Source organism: Acipenser ruthenus, chromosome 58, assembly GCF_902713425.1.
Source record: "Acipenser ruthenus chromosome 58, fAciRut3.2 maternal haplotype, whole genome shotgun sequence".
Lineage (NCBI taxonomy): Eukaryota > Metazoa > Chordata > Actinopteri > Acipenseriformes > Acipenseridae > Acipenser > Acipenser ruthenus.
This window is the reverse complement of record NC_081246.1, coordinates 4,607,814-4,625,313: the sequence shown is the minus strand read 5'-3', so window position 1 is coordinate 4,625,313 and position 17,500 is coordinate 4,607,814. Positions and strand designations below refer to the sequence as shown.

At 43.1% G+C, this 17,500-nt stretch overlaps 2 protein-coding genes across 3 annotated transcripts in view; one reads left to right on the top strand and one right to left on the bottom strand.

Moving 5' to 3' along the window:
* Positions 1-9,584, bottom strand: part of LOC117407628 (vesicular glutamate transporter 1) — a 30,699-nt gene extending 21,115 nt beyond the window's left edge. The window contains exon 1 of one of the 2 annotated variants that reach the window (XM_059017984.1): positions 9,440-9,584. In XM_059017984.1, the coding sequence (XP_058873967.1) occupies positions 9,440-9,501 (62 nt within the window). In that variant the 5' untranslated portion in view covers positions 9,502-9,584. The remainder of the gene's footprint in view (positions 1-9,439) is intronic. The other variant, XM_059017985.1, reaches the window with a different exon arrangement.
* A 4,489-nt stretch (positions 9,585-14,073) lies between these two features.
* Positions 14,074-17,500, top strand: part of LOC131724902 (protein phosphatase 1 regulatory subunit 12C-like) — a 4,088-nt gene continuing 661 nt past the window's right edge. Inside the window, exons 1-3 of the mRNA XM_059017904.1 lie at positions 14,074-14,570; positions 16,707-16,837; positions 16,922-17,040. Coding sequence (XP_058873887.1) covers positions 14,133-14,570; positions 16,707-16,837; positions 16,922-17,040 — 688 coding nt within the window. The 5' untranslated portion in view covers positions 14,074-14,132. The remainder of the gene's footprint in view (positions 14,571-16,706; positions 16,838-16,921; positions 17,041-17,500) is intronic.

Here is a 17,500-nt window from a genome sequence, read left to right as displayed (position 1 = left end):
AGACCCTGAGAAAGACTTCTAGTCGTTAGTCATTGAATTCACACTGAAGACCCTGAGAAAGACTTCTAGTCGTCAGTCATTGAATTCACTCTGAAGACCCTGAGAAAGACTTCTAGTCGTTAGTCATTGAATTCACACTGAAGACCCTGAGAAAGACTTCTAGTCGTTAGTCATTGAATTCACTCTGAAGACCCTGAGAAAGACTTCTAGTCGTCAGTCATTGAACTTTCACTATCTCGCCTCTCCTCTCTCATTGTTGTATTTCATGATCTGTCTTTCTACTCAGTTAATCTGACAATAATCCTCCAAACCAACAGAAGAGGGGGGGGGGGGGTCTGAGAAACAGATACCCGCCAGATAACTGTCAATCTCTATCTGACAGTCCATCAGTCAACCTGTCTACAAGAGAGGAGAGACAAGAGAGAGGAGAGAGGAGAGAGGAGAGGAGCGAGGACAGAGGAGAGAGGAGAGAAATGGGAGAGGGGAGAGAGAGGAGAGAGGACAGGAGAGAGAGGAGAAAGGAGAGAGAGAAGAGAGAGGGGAGAGAGGAGAGAGAGTGGAGAGAGGGGATAGTGTAGAGAGGAGAGGAGAGTGGAGAGAGTGGGGAGAGAGGAGAGAGGAGAGGGGAGAGAGGAGAGAGGAGAGAGAGGAGAGGGGAGAGAGGAGAGAGGAGAGAGAGGAGAGGAGAGAGAGGAGAGAGAGGAGAGATTGTAAATGTAATTGTTTGAAAGCTGATACTATAATCAATGCTCGTTGCTTCATTTCTGAATCGCTAATGGTTCTGTGAATTTGACACCTCATAATTTCCCACAATGCAATTCACCCGTGTCTCATTCCTGCCTTTCACCTTCCTCTGGAGGCCTGGGTTCCAATCAGGGGGGCTGGGGGGGGGGGGGCAGACAGACACACAGACAGACAAACAGCCTCCACACACACACACACACACACACACACACACACACACACACACACACATACATACACAGACAGACAGACATACAGAGGGGCCAGTGATGCTGTTAATAAAGCTAATAAGAGGTGAGGGAATGGATTTTTTTATTGGGATCTGGTTCTGATCTGGTTCTTGTTGCTAATCATAGTAGCTCGTTAAATTTGCTTTAAGGTGATTACTGCACTTGCTGTCATTTTCTGTTAATTAGTAGTTTTTGAATCAAATCCAGTCAGTTAATTATTCATTGTTACAGTTAATTAGCATTCTGCCATTCGTATTTACAGCAAGCATCTGTCATTGAATTTATACAGCTTTTATTACATCTATATATAAAAGAGAATTAGACACACAGTCACACAGTAAATCATTGTAAAGCACAGAGAGGACTGGTAAAGCATAGGGAAGCATTGTAAAGCACAGAGAGGTGTGGTAAAGCATAGGGAAGCTTTGTAAAGCACAGAGAGGTCTGGTAAAGCATAGGGAAGCATTGTAAAGCACAGAGAGATCTGGTAAAGCATAGGGAAGCATTGTAAAGCACAGAGAGGTGTGGTAAAGCATAGGGAAGCATTGTAAAGCACAGAGAGGTCTGGTAAAGCATAGGGAAGCATTGTAAAGCACAGAGAGGTCTGGGAAAGCATAGGGAAGCATTGTAAAGCACAGAGAGGTCTGGTAAAGCATATGGAAGCATTGTAAAGCACAGAGGTCTGGTAAAGCATAGGGAAGCATTGTAAAGCACAGAGAGGTCTGGTAAAGCATAGGGAAACATTGTAAAGCACAGAGGTCTGGTATAGCATAGGGAAGCATTGTAAAGCACAGAGAGGTCTGGTAAAGCATAGGGAAGCATTGTAAAGCACAGAGAGGTCTGGTAAAGCATAGGGAAGCATTGTAAAGCACAGAGACGTCTGGTAAAGCATAGGGAAGCATTGTAAAGCACAGAGAGGTCTGGTAAAGCATAGGGAAGCATTGTAAAGCACAGAGAGGTCTGGTGAAGCATAGGGAAGCATTGTAAAGCACAGAGAGGTCTGGTAAAGCATAGGGAAGCATTGTAAAGCACAGAGAGGTCTGGTAAAGCATAGGGAAGCATTGTAAAGCACAGAGAGGTCTGGTAAAGCATAGGGAAGCATTGTAAAGCACAGAGAGGTCTGGTAAAGCATAGGGAAGCATTGTAAAGCATAGGGAAGCATTGTAAAGCACAGATAGGTGTGGTAAAGCATAGGGAAGCATTGTAAAGCACAGAGAGGTCTGGTAAAGCATAGGGAAGCATTGTAAAGCACAGAGAGGTGTGGTAAAGCATAGGGAAGCATTGTAAAGCACAGAGAGATCTGGTAAAGCATAGGGAAGCATTGTAAAGCACAGAGAGGTGTGGTAAAGCATAGGGAAGCATTGTAAAGCACAGAGAGGTCTGGTAAAGCATAGGGAAGCATTGTAAAGCACAGAGAGGTCTGGTAAAGCATAGGGAAGCATTGTAAAGCACAGAGAGGTCTGGTAAAGCATAGGGAAGCATTGTAAAGCACAGAGGTATGGTAAAGCATATTAAAAAACGATGAGGCAATCGAGGGGTTAACTACACTTACAGAAAAGAAGGTTATAAATAAACCTGCATGTTAAATATTCAACAGCAGGGCGACCACACTGAGTGTGAGTGTCTGAACAGATTATAGGAGAGAGAAGAGAGAGGAGAGAGAGAGGGGAGAGAGAGGGGAGAGAGGAGAGAGAGGAGAGAGGAGACAGAGGGGAGAGATGTAATTTTGACACACACAGACACACATAGACAGACAGACAGACACACACACAGACACACACACAGACAGACAGACACACACACAGACAGACAGACACACACACACACACACACCCAGATTCTGATCCTCTCAATATCTTGTGAGGTCAAGAAGGTCCTGAGCGGGTTTCGTCCTGATCGGACGAGCGATTCATTTTGTGTCCTTCCAGTATTTTACGCGACTCTCTCTCCACAGGGTCCGGCGTCAATGCCGTGCGTTTGGTTACTACGGCAACGGGGTCAAACAAATCCCGGCTTCAGGAAATCAAACTTCAGGTACACTGTTACAGAGCGAGCTTGCAACGGGATCAAAATGCTGCTGATGCGAGAATCTCAACTAAAAGCAGAGAAAGGGAACCGACCACCTCACTGCTGGCTTCATTGCATTGGCTGCACATTTTAGAGTTGATTTTAAAAGACTGTTATTAACTTATAAGGCCCTAAATAATTTGGCACCAACCTATTTAGGAGATCTGCTTACCCCATATATCCCCAATCGTAACCTTAGACCCCCTCGATATGGGACTGCTGGTTATCGCTATAATGAAGTACGCTCAGTGGGGAGGAAGAGCCTTTTGTTATAGAGCTCCCAGGCCTTAGAATGGGCTGCCAACACATGTGAGGGAAGCTGAGACGCTATCGGTTTTTAAAACCAGGCTAAAAACATATCTGTCTCAGATGGGATTTTTAGAATATGTATGTATGTGTTGATATATCTGTTTTAGTTTCTGTTGTTGTATCTGTTTTGTATTTTATCTGTATTTTATCAGCAGTGTGGAGTAGTGGTTAGGGCTCTGGACTCTTGACCGGAGGATTGTGGGTTCAATCCCAGGTGGGGGACACTGCTGCTGTACCCTTGAGCAAGGTACTTTACCTAGATTGCTCCAGTAAAAAACCAACTGTATATATGGGGAATTGTATGTAAAAATAATGTGGTATCAGTATAATGTGAAATAATGTATAATTGCGATATCTTGCAACAATTGTAAGTCGCCCTGGATAAGGGCGTCTGCTAAGAAATTATATATATATATATATATATATATATATATATATATATATATATATATATATATATATATATATATATATATACACACACACACACACTAAAATAGTCCATTTTAACAATTACATATATATATATATATATGTGTGTGTGTGTGTGTGTGTGTGTGTGTGTGTATATATAATTGTTAAATTGGGCTATTTTAGTCCTGTAAAGTGCTTTCAGATACACCTGTATGAAGGCTGCTGTATGAATAAAATTTGATTTGATTTGATTTGATTTTAAATGAAAAGGGATCTGCAAAAGGCACAGTCGGTTTGCGTTCAATAATTACTATTATTTATTTCTTAGCAGACGCCCTTATCCAGGGCGACTTATAATTGTTGCAAGATATCGCAATTATACATTATTTTACATTATACTGATATCACATTATTTTTTTACATACAGTTCCCCATTTATACAGTTGGGTTTTTTACTGGAGCAATCTAGGTAAAGTACCTTGCTGAAGGGTACAGCAGCAGTGTCCCCCACCTGGGATTGAACCCACGACCCTCCGGTCAAGAGTCCAGAGCCCTGACCACTACTCCACACTGCTGATAAAATACAGATAAAATACAAAACAGATACAACAACAGAAACTAAAACACTGCTATATAAAACAATAAAGCAGGCAGATTATTGCAAAGGCGGGGGGCCATCGAGCAAAAAGCCGGTGTCCTCTGCACAAGGAGACATGCGCAGACCGCAGGTTCCGCTGTGGCACGTAAAGGTGAAACACGTGCCTGACGTGCGACGCGCCGCGGCCATGCAAAGCCTCAGGATCTTGTCGTTTATTCGGAGTTTTCCTGCTATCCGGTGTAATAATGCCAGGATTGTCGATATGTGCTCGCGCTTCCTAGATCTTGATGAAAGCCGCGCGGCACCATTTCGCACATCCTGGGACCGATTACTTGATCTGGCATTCTCTTATTAATATCTGTCAATGTTTTTACTCATGTGAAGCCTTTGTGGCATTTTTCATTGTGAAAGACGCTATATTAAGAATAAAGAATATTATTATTATTATTATTATTATTATTATTATTATTATTATTATTATAAAAACAAACTATTGTACTGTATTGTATTGTATTGTACTGTGCTGTACCGCATCCCCCCCGTGCTGTCGTGTTTAAATGAGACATCAAGCCGCTCTCTATATAAATAGACACAGGTTTGCCCGACAGATGCTGAGCTCTCTAAATCCCTCTCCTCCCTCCCATCCCATCCCATCTCTCTCTCTCTCTCTCTCTCTCTCTCTCTCTCTCTCTCTCTCTCTCTCTCTCTCTCTCTCTCACGGGACCGCAGTGTCCCAGCTCGGATTTACAAACTCAACGCAATCGGGTTCCTTCGATACACGGTCCAGATATGATCACGTCATAGTGTGATTGTGTTTGAACATCTCCCCTGATAGATATTGATGAATAAAAAAAAATAACACAGATAACACAGATATCTATCTATCTATCTATCGATCTATCTATCTATCTATCTATCGATCTATCGATCTATCTATCTATCTATCTATCTGTCTCTCTGTCTGTCTGTCTGTCTATCGAGTGAAATCTATTTAAAAGCACTGGTTAATATCACTATCCGCTTATTATTAACACATTGAAATGCCCACAATTATATTAGTATTATTATTATTATTATTATTATTATTATTATTATTATTATTATTATTATTATTATTATTATTATTATTATTATTATTATTATTCTAATTATTATTATTATTGACATTTCGAAATCATGTTGCAGTTTATTTTATTACATGATGTTAAATAATAATAATAATAATAATAATAATAATAATAATAATAATAATAATAATAATAATAATAATAATAATTGATTATTACAGGCTGCTTACACAGCGCACTGCAGCGGGGCCTGCAGACTGGAAAGACGCGGAGCATCGCTACTGGAATCGAGTCCAGACCGAGGACCAGGCTTCGAGTCCCGCAGCAAAGCCGACAGTTTTCACGCCTCGACGTTTCCTTCGCCGAGTGATTGGTGAACTCCTGATGCAGTCAAACCCGCTTATTATCACAGCTCCTTTGCAGTGAAATCAGGCTCTTTAATGAATCAAAGTCTTTAAATACTTTATTTGACACACGCTAATAAATAAAACTATGGCTATTGAAACTCAGGGGGGCTGTCTGAATCGTGTTTGGTGTTGCTGTATAATATATAAAACTATGGCTATTGAAACTCAGGGGGGCTGTCTGAATCGTGTTTGGTGTTGCTGTATAATATATAAAACTATGGCTATTGAAACTCAGGGGGGCTGTCTGAATCGTGTTTGGTGTTGCTGTATAATATATAAAACTATGGCTATTGAAACTCAGGGGGACTGTCTGAATCGTGTTTGGTGTTGCTGTATAATATATAAAACTATGGCTATTGAAACTCAGGGGGACTGTCTGAATCGTGTTTGGTGTTGCTGTATAATATATAAAACTATGGCTATTGAAACTCAGGGGGACTGTCTGAATCGTGTTTGGTGTTGCTGTATAATATATAAAACTATGGCTATTGAAACTCAGGGGGGCTGTCTGAATCGTGTTTGGTGTTGCTGTATAATATATAAAACTATGGCTATTGAATTATAGGGGGACTGTCTGAATCGGGTTTGGTGTTGCTGTATAATATATAAAACTATGGCTATTGAAACTCAGGGGGGCTGTCTGAATCGTGTTTGGTGTTGCTGTATAATATATAAAACTATGGCTATTGAATTATAGGGGGACTGTTTTAATCGTGTTTGGTGTTGCTGTATAATATATAAAACTATGGCTATTGAAACTCAGGGGGACTGTCTGAATCGTGTTTGGTGTTGCTGTATAATATATAAAACTATGGCTATTGAAACTCAGGGGGGCTGTCTGAATCGTGTTTGGTGTTGCTGTATAATATATAAAACTATGGCTATTGAAACTCAGGGGGGCTGTCTGAATCGTGTTTGGTGTTGCTGTATAATATATAAAACTATGGCTATTGAAACTCAGGGGGACTGTCTGAATCGTGTTTGGTGTTGCTGTATAATATATAAAACTATGGCTATTGAAACTCAGGGGGGCTGTCTGAATCGTGTTTGGTGTTCCTGTATAATATATAAAACTATGGCTATTGAAACTCAGGGGGGCTGTCTGAATCGTGTTTGGTGTTGCTGTATAATATATAAAACTATGGCTATTGAAACTCAGGGGGACTGTCTGAATCGTGTTTGGTGTTGCTGTATAATATATAAAACTATGGCTATTGAAACTCAGGGGGACTGTCTGAATCGTGTTTGGTGTTGCTGTATAATATATAAAACTATGGCTATTGAAACTCAGGGGGGCTGTCTGAATCGTGTTTGGTGTTGCTGTATAATATATAAAACTATGGCTATTGAAACTCAGGGGGACTGTCTGAATCGTGTTTGGTGTTGCTGTATAATATATAAAACTATGGCTATTGAAACTCAGGGGGACTGTCTGAATCGTGTTTGGTGTTGCTGTATAATATATAAAACTATGGCTATTGAAACTCAGGGGGGCTGTCTGAATCGTGTTTGGTGTTCCTGTATAATATATAAAACTATGGCTATTGAAACTCAGGGGGGCTGTCTGAATCGTGTTTGGTGTTGCTGTATAATATATAAAACTATGGCTATTGAAACTCAGGGGGACTGTCTGAATCGTGTTTGGTGTTGCTGTATAATATATAAAACTATGGCTATTGAAACTCAGGGGGACTGTCTGAATCGTGTTTGGTGTTGCTGTATAATATATAAAACTATGGCTATTGAAACTCAGGGGGGCTGTCTGAATCGTGTTTGGTGTTGCTGTATAATATATAAAACTATGGCTATTGAAACTCAGGGGGACTGTCTGAATCGTGTTTGGTGTTGCTGTATAATATATAAAACTGTGGCTATTGAAACTCAGGGGGACTGTCTGAATCGTGTTTAATTATCACAGGTAAAGTGACACAGACAGACTGCAGTTTAATTTCTCTCTGAATAAAAAAAGCGTTTGTAAAACAAAACTGATATACTCCGCTTACAAACGATATTAGCAAAATATATTACAATGAATGCGTGTTATTATTATTATTATTATTATTATTATTATTATTATTATTATTATTATTATCATTAACGGTATAAATAATTAGAGATTCTAAACGCACGCTTGCGGTTTATATAAACGAATTCGAAAGATCTTCTCGAATGATTTTATTTTTAACGGTTGAGTTGAAAATTTCGTTACCAGGTTTTAAAAATATATATATTTAAAACTATATATTTTAAAAAAACTAACGAAAAATCCTAACGAAAGAACCTAACGAAAAAAAAAAACCTGTGCGAGTTAATTCGCGTGTGTTTATTTAGCAGAGGCATTATATAATAATAATATTAATAATAATAATAATAATAATAATAATAATAATAATAATAATAATAATAATCTCATTTTATTTTTTTTTTGTATTATGAAGGGGTGTCATGACGTCATAACCCGTGTGTCATAAGTCCTTGAAAGTCTCGGCACGGGGGGGGGGTTCATTTTCCCGCATTAACGCGGCGCGGCGGCGGGGGGGGGGGGGGGGGGGGGGCGTGGTTTATTAAACCGGGATCTGCGTCATCATGCAGAGAATCTGATTCCGGATACCGCGCGAGGCTTTGCTCCAGTTTGTAAAGTTTGTAAAGGACGGGGTGCCGCGGGTTCGAGCGAACATTTTACATTCAGAGATTTATTGAAACTATGCGAGCAATTAAACGTGGGAAGCAGAGTGTAGATAATTATAATAATAATAATAATAATAATAATAATAATAATAATAATAATATTAATAATATTAATAATATTAATAATAATAATAATAATAATAATAATAATAATAATAATAATAATAATTGTAGCACATAATTATATATATATATATATATAATTTAGATGTTTTATTTAACATCGTGTTATCAAATAAACTACAAAATGATATCTCTATAAAGACAAAACCAAATAAAATCGATAATAGCTGTCCAGTAATATTTCAGATTAGATTTTGGTCACATTTATTGATTTTTTTGTCATTTTTTCATCGTGGTGTGGAAAGCTCCGAATCGGCGTGTAATTCAATGTTAACCCCAGTTATTCAGCATCTTTCTCTGGCCTCGATGAAGCGGAGTGATTCTCTACAGAGGAGAGAGCTGTCCTCCTCTGAACGGCCCGCGTTCTTCATGTGATATTGAAACTCTTTCATGAAAAGCGCACCTGTCCCGATCAAACAACCTTGAAAACAACACCGATCGAGGATCGATCCATCGATGGATTATTAATCCCAGCGCGTTCGGGTTCCGTGGGACGCGCTGTCAAAACCAGGCTCAAAGTTGCAGTAATTATCGTTGTGTAAAATAAAGACTCTAAACACCTGTATCGACCCGCTCACCTTCACAACGACCCGCAGATTCAACCCAGCTCCGTTCAAAACCCGCTTTCAAAACCCCGTTAATCAAACCCGCTCTCCGGTCCCACAGAAACACAGACGCAGACAGCGGCTCCTCCTCGCTCCCCGGCCCGCACACACGCGGTCCGGATCGGAGAGGGTTTCATTTAGTTTTGAAGCACAGACCCGGTTCTGAAGTGTAAAGATCTGAACGTACCTGTGAAGCCGCCCGAGGCCATTCCCGACGACTTTCCTAAACTCGTCCGGTCTGAACTGCATGATTCCGGGGAGAGGCACACGAGCGAGCCGGTCACTGTCCTGGAGCAGCTGGGCGCGTCTCTCTCTGTCTATCTCTCTCTCTCCCTCCCTCCCTCCCTCCTCTCTCTCTCTCCCTCTCCCTCCCTCCCTGCTGTCTCTCTATCCCTCCCTCTCTCTCTCACTCTATCCCGCACTCACTCCCACTCTCTCTCTCTCTCTCTCTCTCTCTCTCTCTCTCTCTCTCTCTCTCTCTCTCTCTCTCTCCATCACTGCTATAATAATAACATTATGAAATATTTAATATATTTATAAATCAATAATTATATATATATATATAGATAGATAGATAGATAGATAGGTCAGCAGTGTGGAGTAGTGGTCAGGGCTCTGGACTCTTGACCGGAGGGTCGTGGGTTCAATCCCAGGTGGGGGGGACACTGCTGCTGTACCCTTGAGCAAGGTACTTTACCTAGATTGCTCCAGTAAAAACCCAACTGTATGAATGGGGAATTGTATGTAGAAATAATGTGATATCTTGTAACAATTGTAAGTCGCCCTGGATAAGGGCGCCTGCTAAGAAATAAATAACAAAAATAAATTATATATATAATTTCAATGCTGATGTCACGGCGCCCGCGTGTGTGAATGTGTTCTGAGCAGGGAGGCTCGCGTGTGTCTCTGACGTAGCCCACAGCACGTGCAGAGGGGCGTGGAGATTTAACATGATACCTGTCTGTCTCTCCTCTCCTCTCCCCTCTCCTCCCTCCTCTCCTTTCCTCTCTCTCTCTCTCTCCTCTCTCTCCTGTCCTCTCTCCTCTCTCCTTCCTCCTCTCTCTCTCCTCTCTCTCTCTCTCTCCTCTCTCTCTCTCTCCTCTCCTCTCTCTCCTCTCTCTCCTGTCCTCTCTCCTCTCTCCTTCCTCCTCTCTCTCTCCTCTCTCTCCTCTCCTCTCTCCTCTCTCTCTCTCTCTCCTCTCTCTCCTCCTCTCTCTCCTCTCTCTCCTCTCTCCTCTCTCCTCTCCTCTCTCCTCTCTCTCCTCTCCTCTCTCCTCTCCTCTCTCCTCTCTCTCTCTCTCTCCTCTCTCTCCTGTCCTCTCTCCTCTCTCCTTCCTCCTCTCTCTCTCCTCTCTCCTCTCTTATCCATCCCTCCTCTCTCCTCTCTCCTCTCCCCTCTCCTTTCCTCTCTCTCTCTCTCTCTCTCTTCCTCTCCTCTCCTCTCTCCCCTCTCTCCTCTCTCCTCTCTCCTCTCTCCCCTCTCCTTTCCTCTCTCTCTCCTCTCTCTTCTCCTCTCCTCTCCTCTCTCCTCTCCTCTCTCTCCTCTCTCCCCTCTCTCCTCTCTCCTCTCTCTCTCTCCTCTCTCTCCTCTCTCCTCTCCTCTCTCTTCTCCTCTCTCTCCTCTCTTCTCTCTCCTCTCTCCCCTCTCCTTTCCTCTCTCTCTCTCTCTCCTTTCCTCTCTCTCCCCTCTCTCCTCTCCTCTCCTCTCTCTCCTCTCTCCTCTCCTCTCCTCTCTCCCCTCTCTCCTGTCTCCTCTCCTTTCCTATCCCTCCTCTCTCCTCTCTCCTCTCCTCTCTCCCCTCTCCTTTCCTCTCTCTCTCTCTCCTCTCCTCTCTCCCCTCTCCTTTCCTCTCTCTCTCTCTCTCCTCCCTCTCTCCCTCTCCTCCCTCTCTCCTCTCTCCTCTCTGTAGTGTATAGTGATGGCTCATCTCTATTAAGTGAATTCTGGCTCGTGTCTGTGTTGTTCTGGATTCTCACATTATGTTTACTCGGCACTTTCTCCTAATCTGGGGTCACCCCTAAGATCTGCTTTATAGAAACACTGTAATATATTCCATTGAGTCAACAACACAGGAACAGTGAGAACACTCAGGAGAGGGGAGAGGAGAGAGGAGAGGAGAGGATAGAGAGGAGAGAGGAGAGGAGAGAGGAGAGAGAGGAGAGAGGAGAGAGAGAGAGGAGAGAGAGAGGAGAGAGAGGAGAGGAGAGAGAGAAGAGAGGGTGGAGGAGAGAGGGGAGAGGGAGGGGATGGAGGAGAGAGGGGAGAGGGAGGGGGTGGAGGAGAGTGGAGAGGGAGGAGGGAGGGTCTGTCACACAGATTAAGAGAATGAAACACCCTCTCAACACGATCACAGGGAGACACACTTAAACACGCACTGAACAGAGTTGGTGAGAAAACGTGCTCTTGGCGCCCTCTGCTGGAGAGTTCGTGTAACTACAACAAGGTTTGCATCAGAGTTTATCCCGGTAAATTCCGGGAGACTCCCGACAGGCGGACAGCTCCGAATTCACTCGCGGTCAGAATATTATGCAAATGAAGGGGGGAGCTAATTAACATCGCTTGTAATACAGGATTGTGACGCAATGCGAGAGGAGCGACCAGCGGAGGACAAAATACACCGAGTCCCGAGATCCGGTTCGGTGGATCTCAGTGCGCTCCGCGATCCTCCAGTAAGAAAGCAAAACCCTTTTCATCTGAACTGGGGATCGTGTGGCTTTGAAACCAAACCAGCCGTGACCGATATAATAATAATAATAATAATAATAATAATAATAATAATAATAATAATAATAATAATAATAATAATAATAATAATAATAATAATAAACAGATTTTTTCAGGTAAGCGTTTCAATAATTTAGGCACGTTTGTTGTATAATCGTTTTGAACGGACGACAGACACCCCTGAATATCCGGGGGGTCTCTGACAGTCCGCCGCTATGCGGTTGCAGAACTACAAACTCGCTTATTCAAACTACAGCTCCCAGAATCCCACGCCTCGGGCGACGGAACCAAACACGCCGGTCGAAGAACTACAACAAACTCCCTTCTTAAAAACTACACGTCCCAGAACGCCTCTCTTCCTGCCGCTTTGAAACGCGGCTCTTTAGTGATTTCGTCACCAACGCTTACTTCCTTGGATATTGTTGCTACGCGGTTCTAAACAACATGGCTCTCGCTGTTTTCTGCATTAGACTTTTTTTAAATCTTAAAAGATAAGATCTTTTAACAATCATTCGTGTATGATGGTACACTTGGTGTCTTAAAAACCCTCAAAAAGTTTCAAACCCACGGCGCCTCCTTAAGACTCACCTCTTCAAACAGCACCTGTAGAACTCCTCTGTTTGTATCCTGGGACACTATCACCCTTCATGTAAATGTGCTTTATTTTGCTCTTATCAGCCCCTATTTTACTGCATTTAATCCTGTACTTCAGAATACTGTAATCTGCCAAGTGTTTAACCTGTAGTACTTTGTATTTAATCACATCCTGATGTAACTATCACTATTTAATCATATCCTGATGTCACTATCACTATTATCTGCTGTATTATTGAATTGTGGTTTGTCACACTTGTACTTTGCTTGAACAAAAGTTATTGTATTTCTTGCTCTTATTGTATTACTTGTATTGTAACACTTGAAATGTATTTGCTTACGATTGTAAGTTGCCCTGGATAAGGGCGTCTGCTAAGAAATAAATAATAATAATAATAATAATAATAATAATAATAATAATAATAATAATAATAATACGACGTCGAAGCACGTTTCTCGCTAAATTCCCGCTCGGATTTTATTAAAATGTGTTTGTAAAGTATCTAAACAATTCAGTTTTTAAAGAGAATACTGGTGGTTGATAATATTAACGACAAACACTCGATGTGTTATTCTGCCTTATGATTTAACAATCGTACTTCGTTGTTATCTGTAGTTACAGTATTGTATTATTATTATTATTATTTATTTCTTAGCAGACGCCCTTATCCAGGGCGACTTACAATTGTTACAAGATAACGCATTATTTTTTACATACAATTCCCCATTTATACAGTTGGGTTTTTACTTGGAGCAATCTAGGTAAAGTACCTTGCTCAAGGGTACAGCAGCAGCGTCCCCCACCTGGGATTGAACCCACGACCCTCCGGTCAAGAGTCCAGAGCCCTGACCACTACTCCACACCGCTGCCCTCATGTATTGTAATAATAACAGCGAGCGTGATCAGACGCCACCTCTGTACACACATTGTGGGGGTTTATTAATTATATATTTTTTGATTAGTAGTCTGTTAATTCGGACAGTTTCCTACAAACCGGTACGTCTTTACATTTAGGGGCAGCAGTGTGGAGTAGTGGTCAGGGCTCTGGACTCTTGACCGGAGGGTTGTGGGTTCAATCCCAGGTGGGGGACACTGCTGCTGTACCCTTGAGCAAGGTACTTTACCTAGATTGCTCCAATAAAAACCCAACTGTATAAATGGGTAATTGTATGTAAAAATAATGTGATATCTGTATAATGTGAAATAATGTATAATGTGATATCTTGTAACAATTGTAAGTCGCCCTGGATAAGGGCGTCTGCTAAGAAATACATAATAATTTAGGGACCAGCAGTTCCTTCAATTGACGAGAGAGACGTTTTCTCTGTCTGAATGGTGTTTACTCTTTTTTGGGGGGTTTCTATTTTTAATTTTTTTAATTTGCAGAGTTTTTAAAACGCGCTAAAGTCTTTTTTTTTTTTTTTTTTACTCGCCTGCTTGTTTCGAAACCTGGCAGCGGATGTGACGTCACGCTAGCGGAGGGCGGGAGGGCGGGACCGGAAGGGAGAGACCCGAGAGCGGAAGAAGAAGAAGAGGAAGAAGCGGAAGATAAACACAGGAATGGCGGACGGGGGCGCCGGGGCGACCGCTAAAGCGAAGCGGCGGGAACAACTCCAGCGCTGGACCGGCTCCACCACCGACCGGGAGCCGGCCGCGCCGCGCCGCCGGAGACGCCGCAGCGAGAGCCGGGAGCAGCAGCAGCAGCAGCAGCAGCAGCGGGGTGAGGGTGAGGCGGAGGCGGGCGAGGAAGCGGCGCAGAGCCGCCGAGGCCGGGACGCTGTCAGCGGCAGCAAGCGCAGGAAAACCCGGCGCTCTGTCCGGTTCGACCGCGCCGCGGAGTTCCTCGCCGCCTGTGCGTGCGGGGACACCGAGGAGGCCGCGGAGATGCTGCGGGAGTGCGAGAGCGGGGGAGCGGGAGAGGAGGGAGGAGGAGGAGGAGGAGGAGGCGGCTCCGTTATCAACAGCACCAACGCGGATGGGATCAGCGCTTTGCACCAGGTGTGTGTTTGTTTTTGTGTGTGTGTTTGTGTGTTTTATTTTTAATACACGTTCAGTTGCGACGGTTTGTCGTTTCGTTTTGTTTATATTGCGGGGCGGTGGGATGCGGTGGCCTGGCTGTCAACCGTCACGCTTTATCCGTGACGTTCACGTTTGTTGTTTGACGTCAGTTTTAAATAAAATAAAAAAAAAATGCGCCGAGAAACGTCACAAGCGCAGCCCGTGCGGAAAGGAGGGCAGCGGCGCCGAACGGGTTAATGAGCGTTTTGCCCGGTTTTGATTGGTCCGTGCTGGGCTGTGTTTTAAACAGGAAGTCCCCCCCCCCAAAAAAAATTAACAGTTTTTTTTTTTTTTTTTTAAAGTCTGTTGCAATGAATTCGTCGGTCTTTTGCGATCAGAATTTTCATTTTTAAACATTTCTGAAACTGATCCAGCACTGTGCAGCTATATTCATATAGTTTAAATACGATAAAGACATTTCAGAGGGCTGGATCGCATCACTATCAGGGTCTAGCGCTGTATATTATAAAGACATTTCAGAGGGCTGGATCGCATCGATATCAGGGTCTAGCGCTGTATATTATAAAGACATTTCAGAGGGCTGGATCGCATCACTATCAGGGTCTAGTGCTGTATATTATAAAGACATTTCAGAGGGCTGGATCGCATCAATATCAGGGTCTAGCGCTGTATATTATAAAGACATTTCAGAGGGCTGGATCGCATCACTATCAGGGTCTAGCGCTGTATATTATAAAGACATTTCAGAGGGCTGGATCGCATCGATATCAGGGTCTAGTGCTGTATATTATAAAGACATTTCAGAGGGCTGGATCGCATCGATATCAGGGTCTAGCGCTGTATATTATAAAGACATTTCAGAGGGCTGGATCGCATCAATATCAGGGTCTAGCGCTGTATATTATAAAGACATTTCAGAGGGCTGGATCGCATCGATATCAGGGTCTAGTGCTGTATATTATAAAGACATTTCAGAGGGCTGGATCGCATCGATATCAGGGTCTAGCGCTGTATATTATAAAGACATTTCAGAGGGCTGGATCGCATCAATATCAGGGTCTAGCGCTGTATATTATAAAGACATTTCAGAGGGCTGGATCGCATCAATATCAGGGTCTAGCGCAGTATATTATAAAGACATTTCAGAGGGCTGGATCGCATCGATATCAGGGTCTAGCGCTGTATATTATAAAGACATTTCAGAGGGCTGGATCGCATCACTATCAGGGTCTAGCGCTGTATATTATAAAGACATTTCAGAGGGCTGGATCGCATCTATCAGGGTCTAGCGCTGTATATTATAAAGACATTTCAGAGGGCTGGATCGCATCGATATCAGGGTCTAGCGCTGTATATTATAAAGACATTTCAGAGGGCTGGATCGCATCGATATCAGGGTCTAGCGCTGTATATTATAAAGACATTTCAGAGGGCTGGATCGCATCGATATCAGGGTCTAGCGCTGTATATTATAAAGACATTTCAGAGGGCTGGATCGCATCGATATCAGGGTCTAGCGCTGTATATTATAAAGACATTTCAGAGGGCTGGATCGCATCGATATCAGGGTCTAGCGCTGTATATTATAAAGACATTTCAGAGGGCTGGATCGCATCGATATCAGGGTCTAGCGCTGTATATTATAAAGACATTTCAGAGGGCTGGATCGCATCGATATCAGGGTCTAGCGCTGTATATTATAAAGACATTTCAGAGGGCTGGATCGCATCGATATCAGGGTCTAGCGCTGTATATTATAAAGACATTTCAGAGGGCTGGATCACATCAATATCAGGGTCTAGCGCTGTATATTATAAAGACATTTCAGAGGGCTGGATCGCATCGATATCAGGGTCTAGCACTGTATATTATAAAGACATTTCAGAGGGCTGGATCACATCACTATCAGGGTCTAGCGCTGTATATTATAAAGACATTTCAGAGGGCTGGATCGCATCGATATCAGGGTCTAGCGCTGTATATTATAAAGACATTTCAGAGGGCTGGATCGCATCGATATCAGGGTCTAGTGCTGTATATTATAAAGACATTTCAGAGGGCTGCTCTGTATTACACATGCCTGGTTTCTCATGGCGTGTGCTTGGCGTGTTGCAGGCGTGTATCGATGAGAATCTCGAGATGGTTCACTTCCTGGTGAGTCACGGCGCCGCGATCAACCAATCAGACAACGAGGGCTGGACCCCCCTGCATGTGACAGCTTCCTGCGGACTACTGGAGATCACAGAGTGAGTCTGAGTGTGTGTGTGTGTGTCTGTGTGTCTGTGTATCAAGCAGCACTAACTATCTCCTCTCTCTCTCTCTCCTGTTAGGTTCTTGTTGCAGCAGGGGGCGCTAGTGAGCGCAGTGAACTGTGACGGAGACATTCCGCTCGACATCGCCGAGGATGAAGCGATGGAGAGGCTGCTGCAGGACCATGTGACCAAGCAAGGTACCCGCCCACTTCCCCTCCCCTCACTGAAGTCTAGTATTATTATTATTAATATTGAAATGATCAGGAGCCAGGAGTTTGAGCAGGGTTAGAAACTCACACTAGCCCTGCTGCTGCTGCTGCTGCACCCAGTCCTGGGGTTCAGAACTCCCCTCAATGAAGTCTAGTATTATTATTATTAATATTGAAATGATCAGGAGCCAGGAGTTTGAGCAGGGTTACAAACTCACACTAGCCCTGCTGCTGCTGCTGCTGCTGCTGCACCCAGTCCTGGGGTTCAGAGCTCCCCTCAATGAAGTCTAGTATTATTAATATTGAAATGATCAGGAGCCAGGAGTTTGAGCAGGGTTACAAACTCACACTAGCCCTGCTGCTGCTGCTGCTGCTGCTGCCCCAGTCCTGGGGTTCAGAGCTCCCCTCAATGAAGTCTAGTGTTATTATTATTATTATTATTATTATT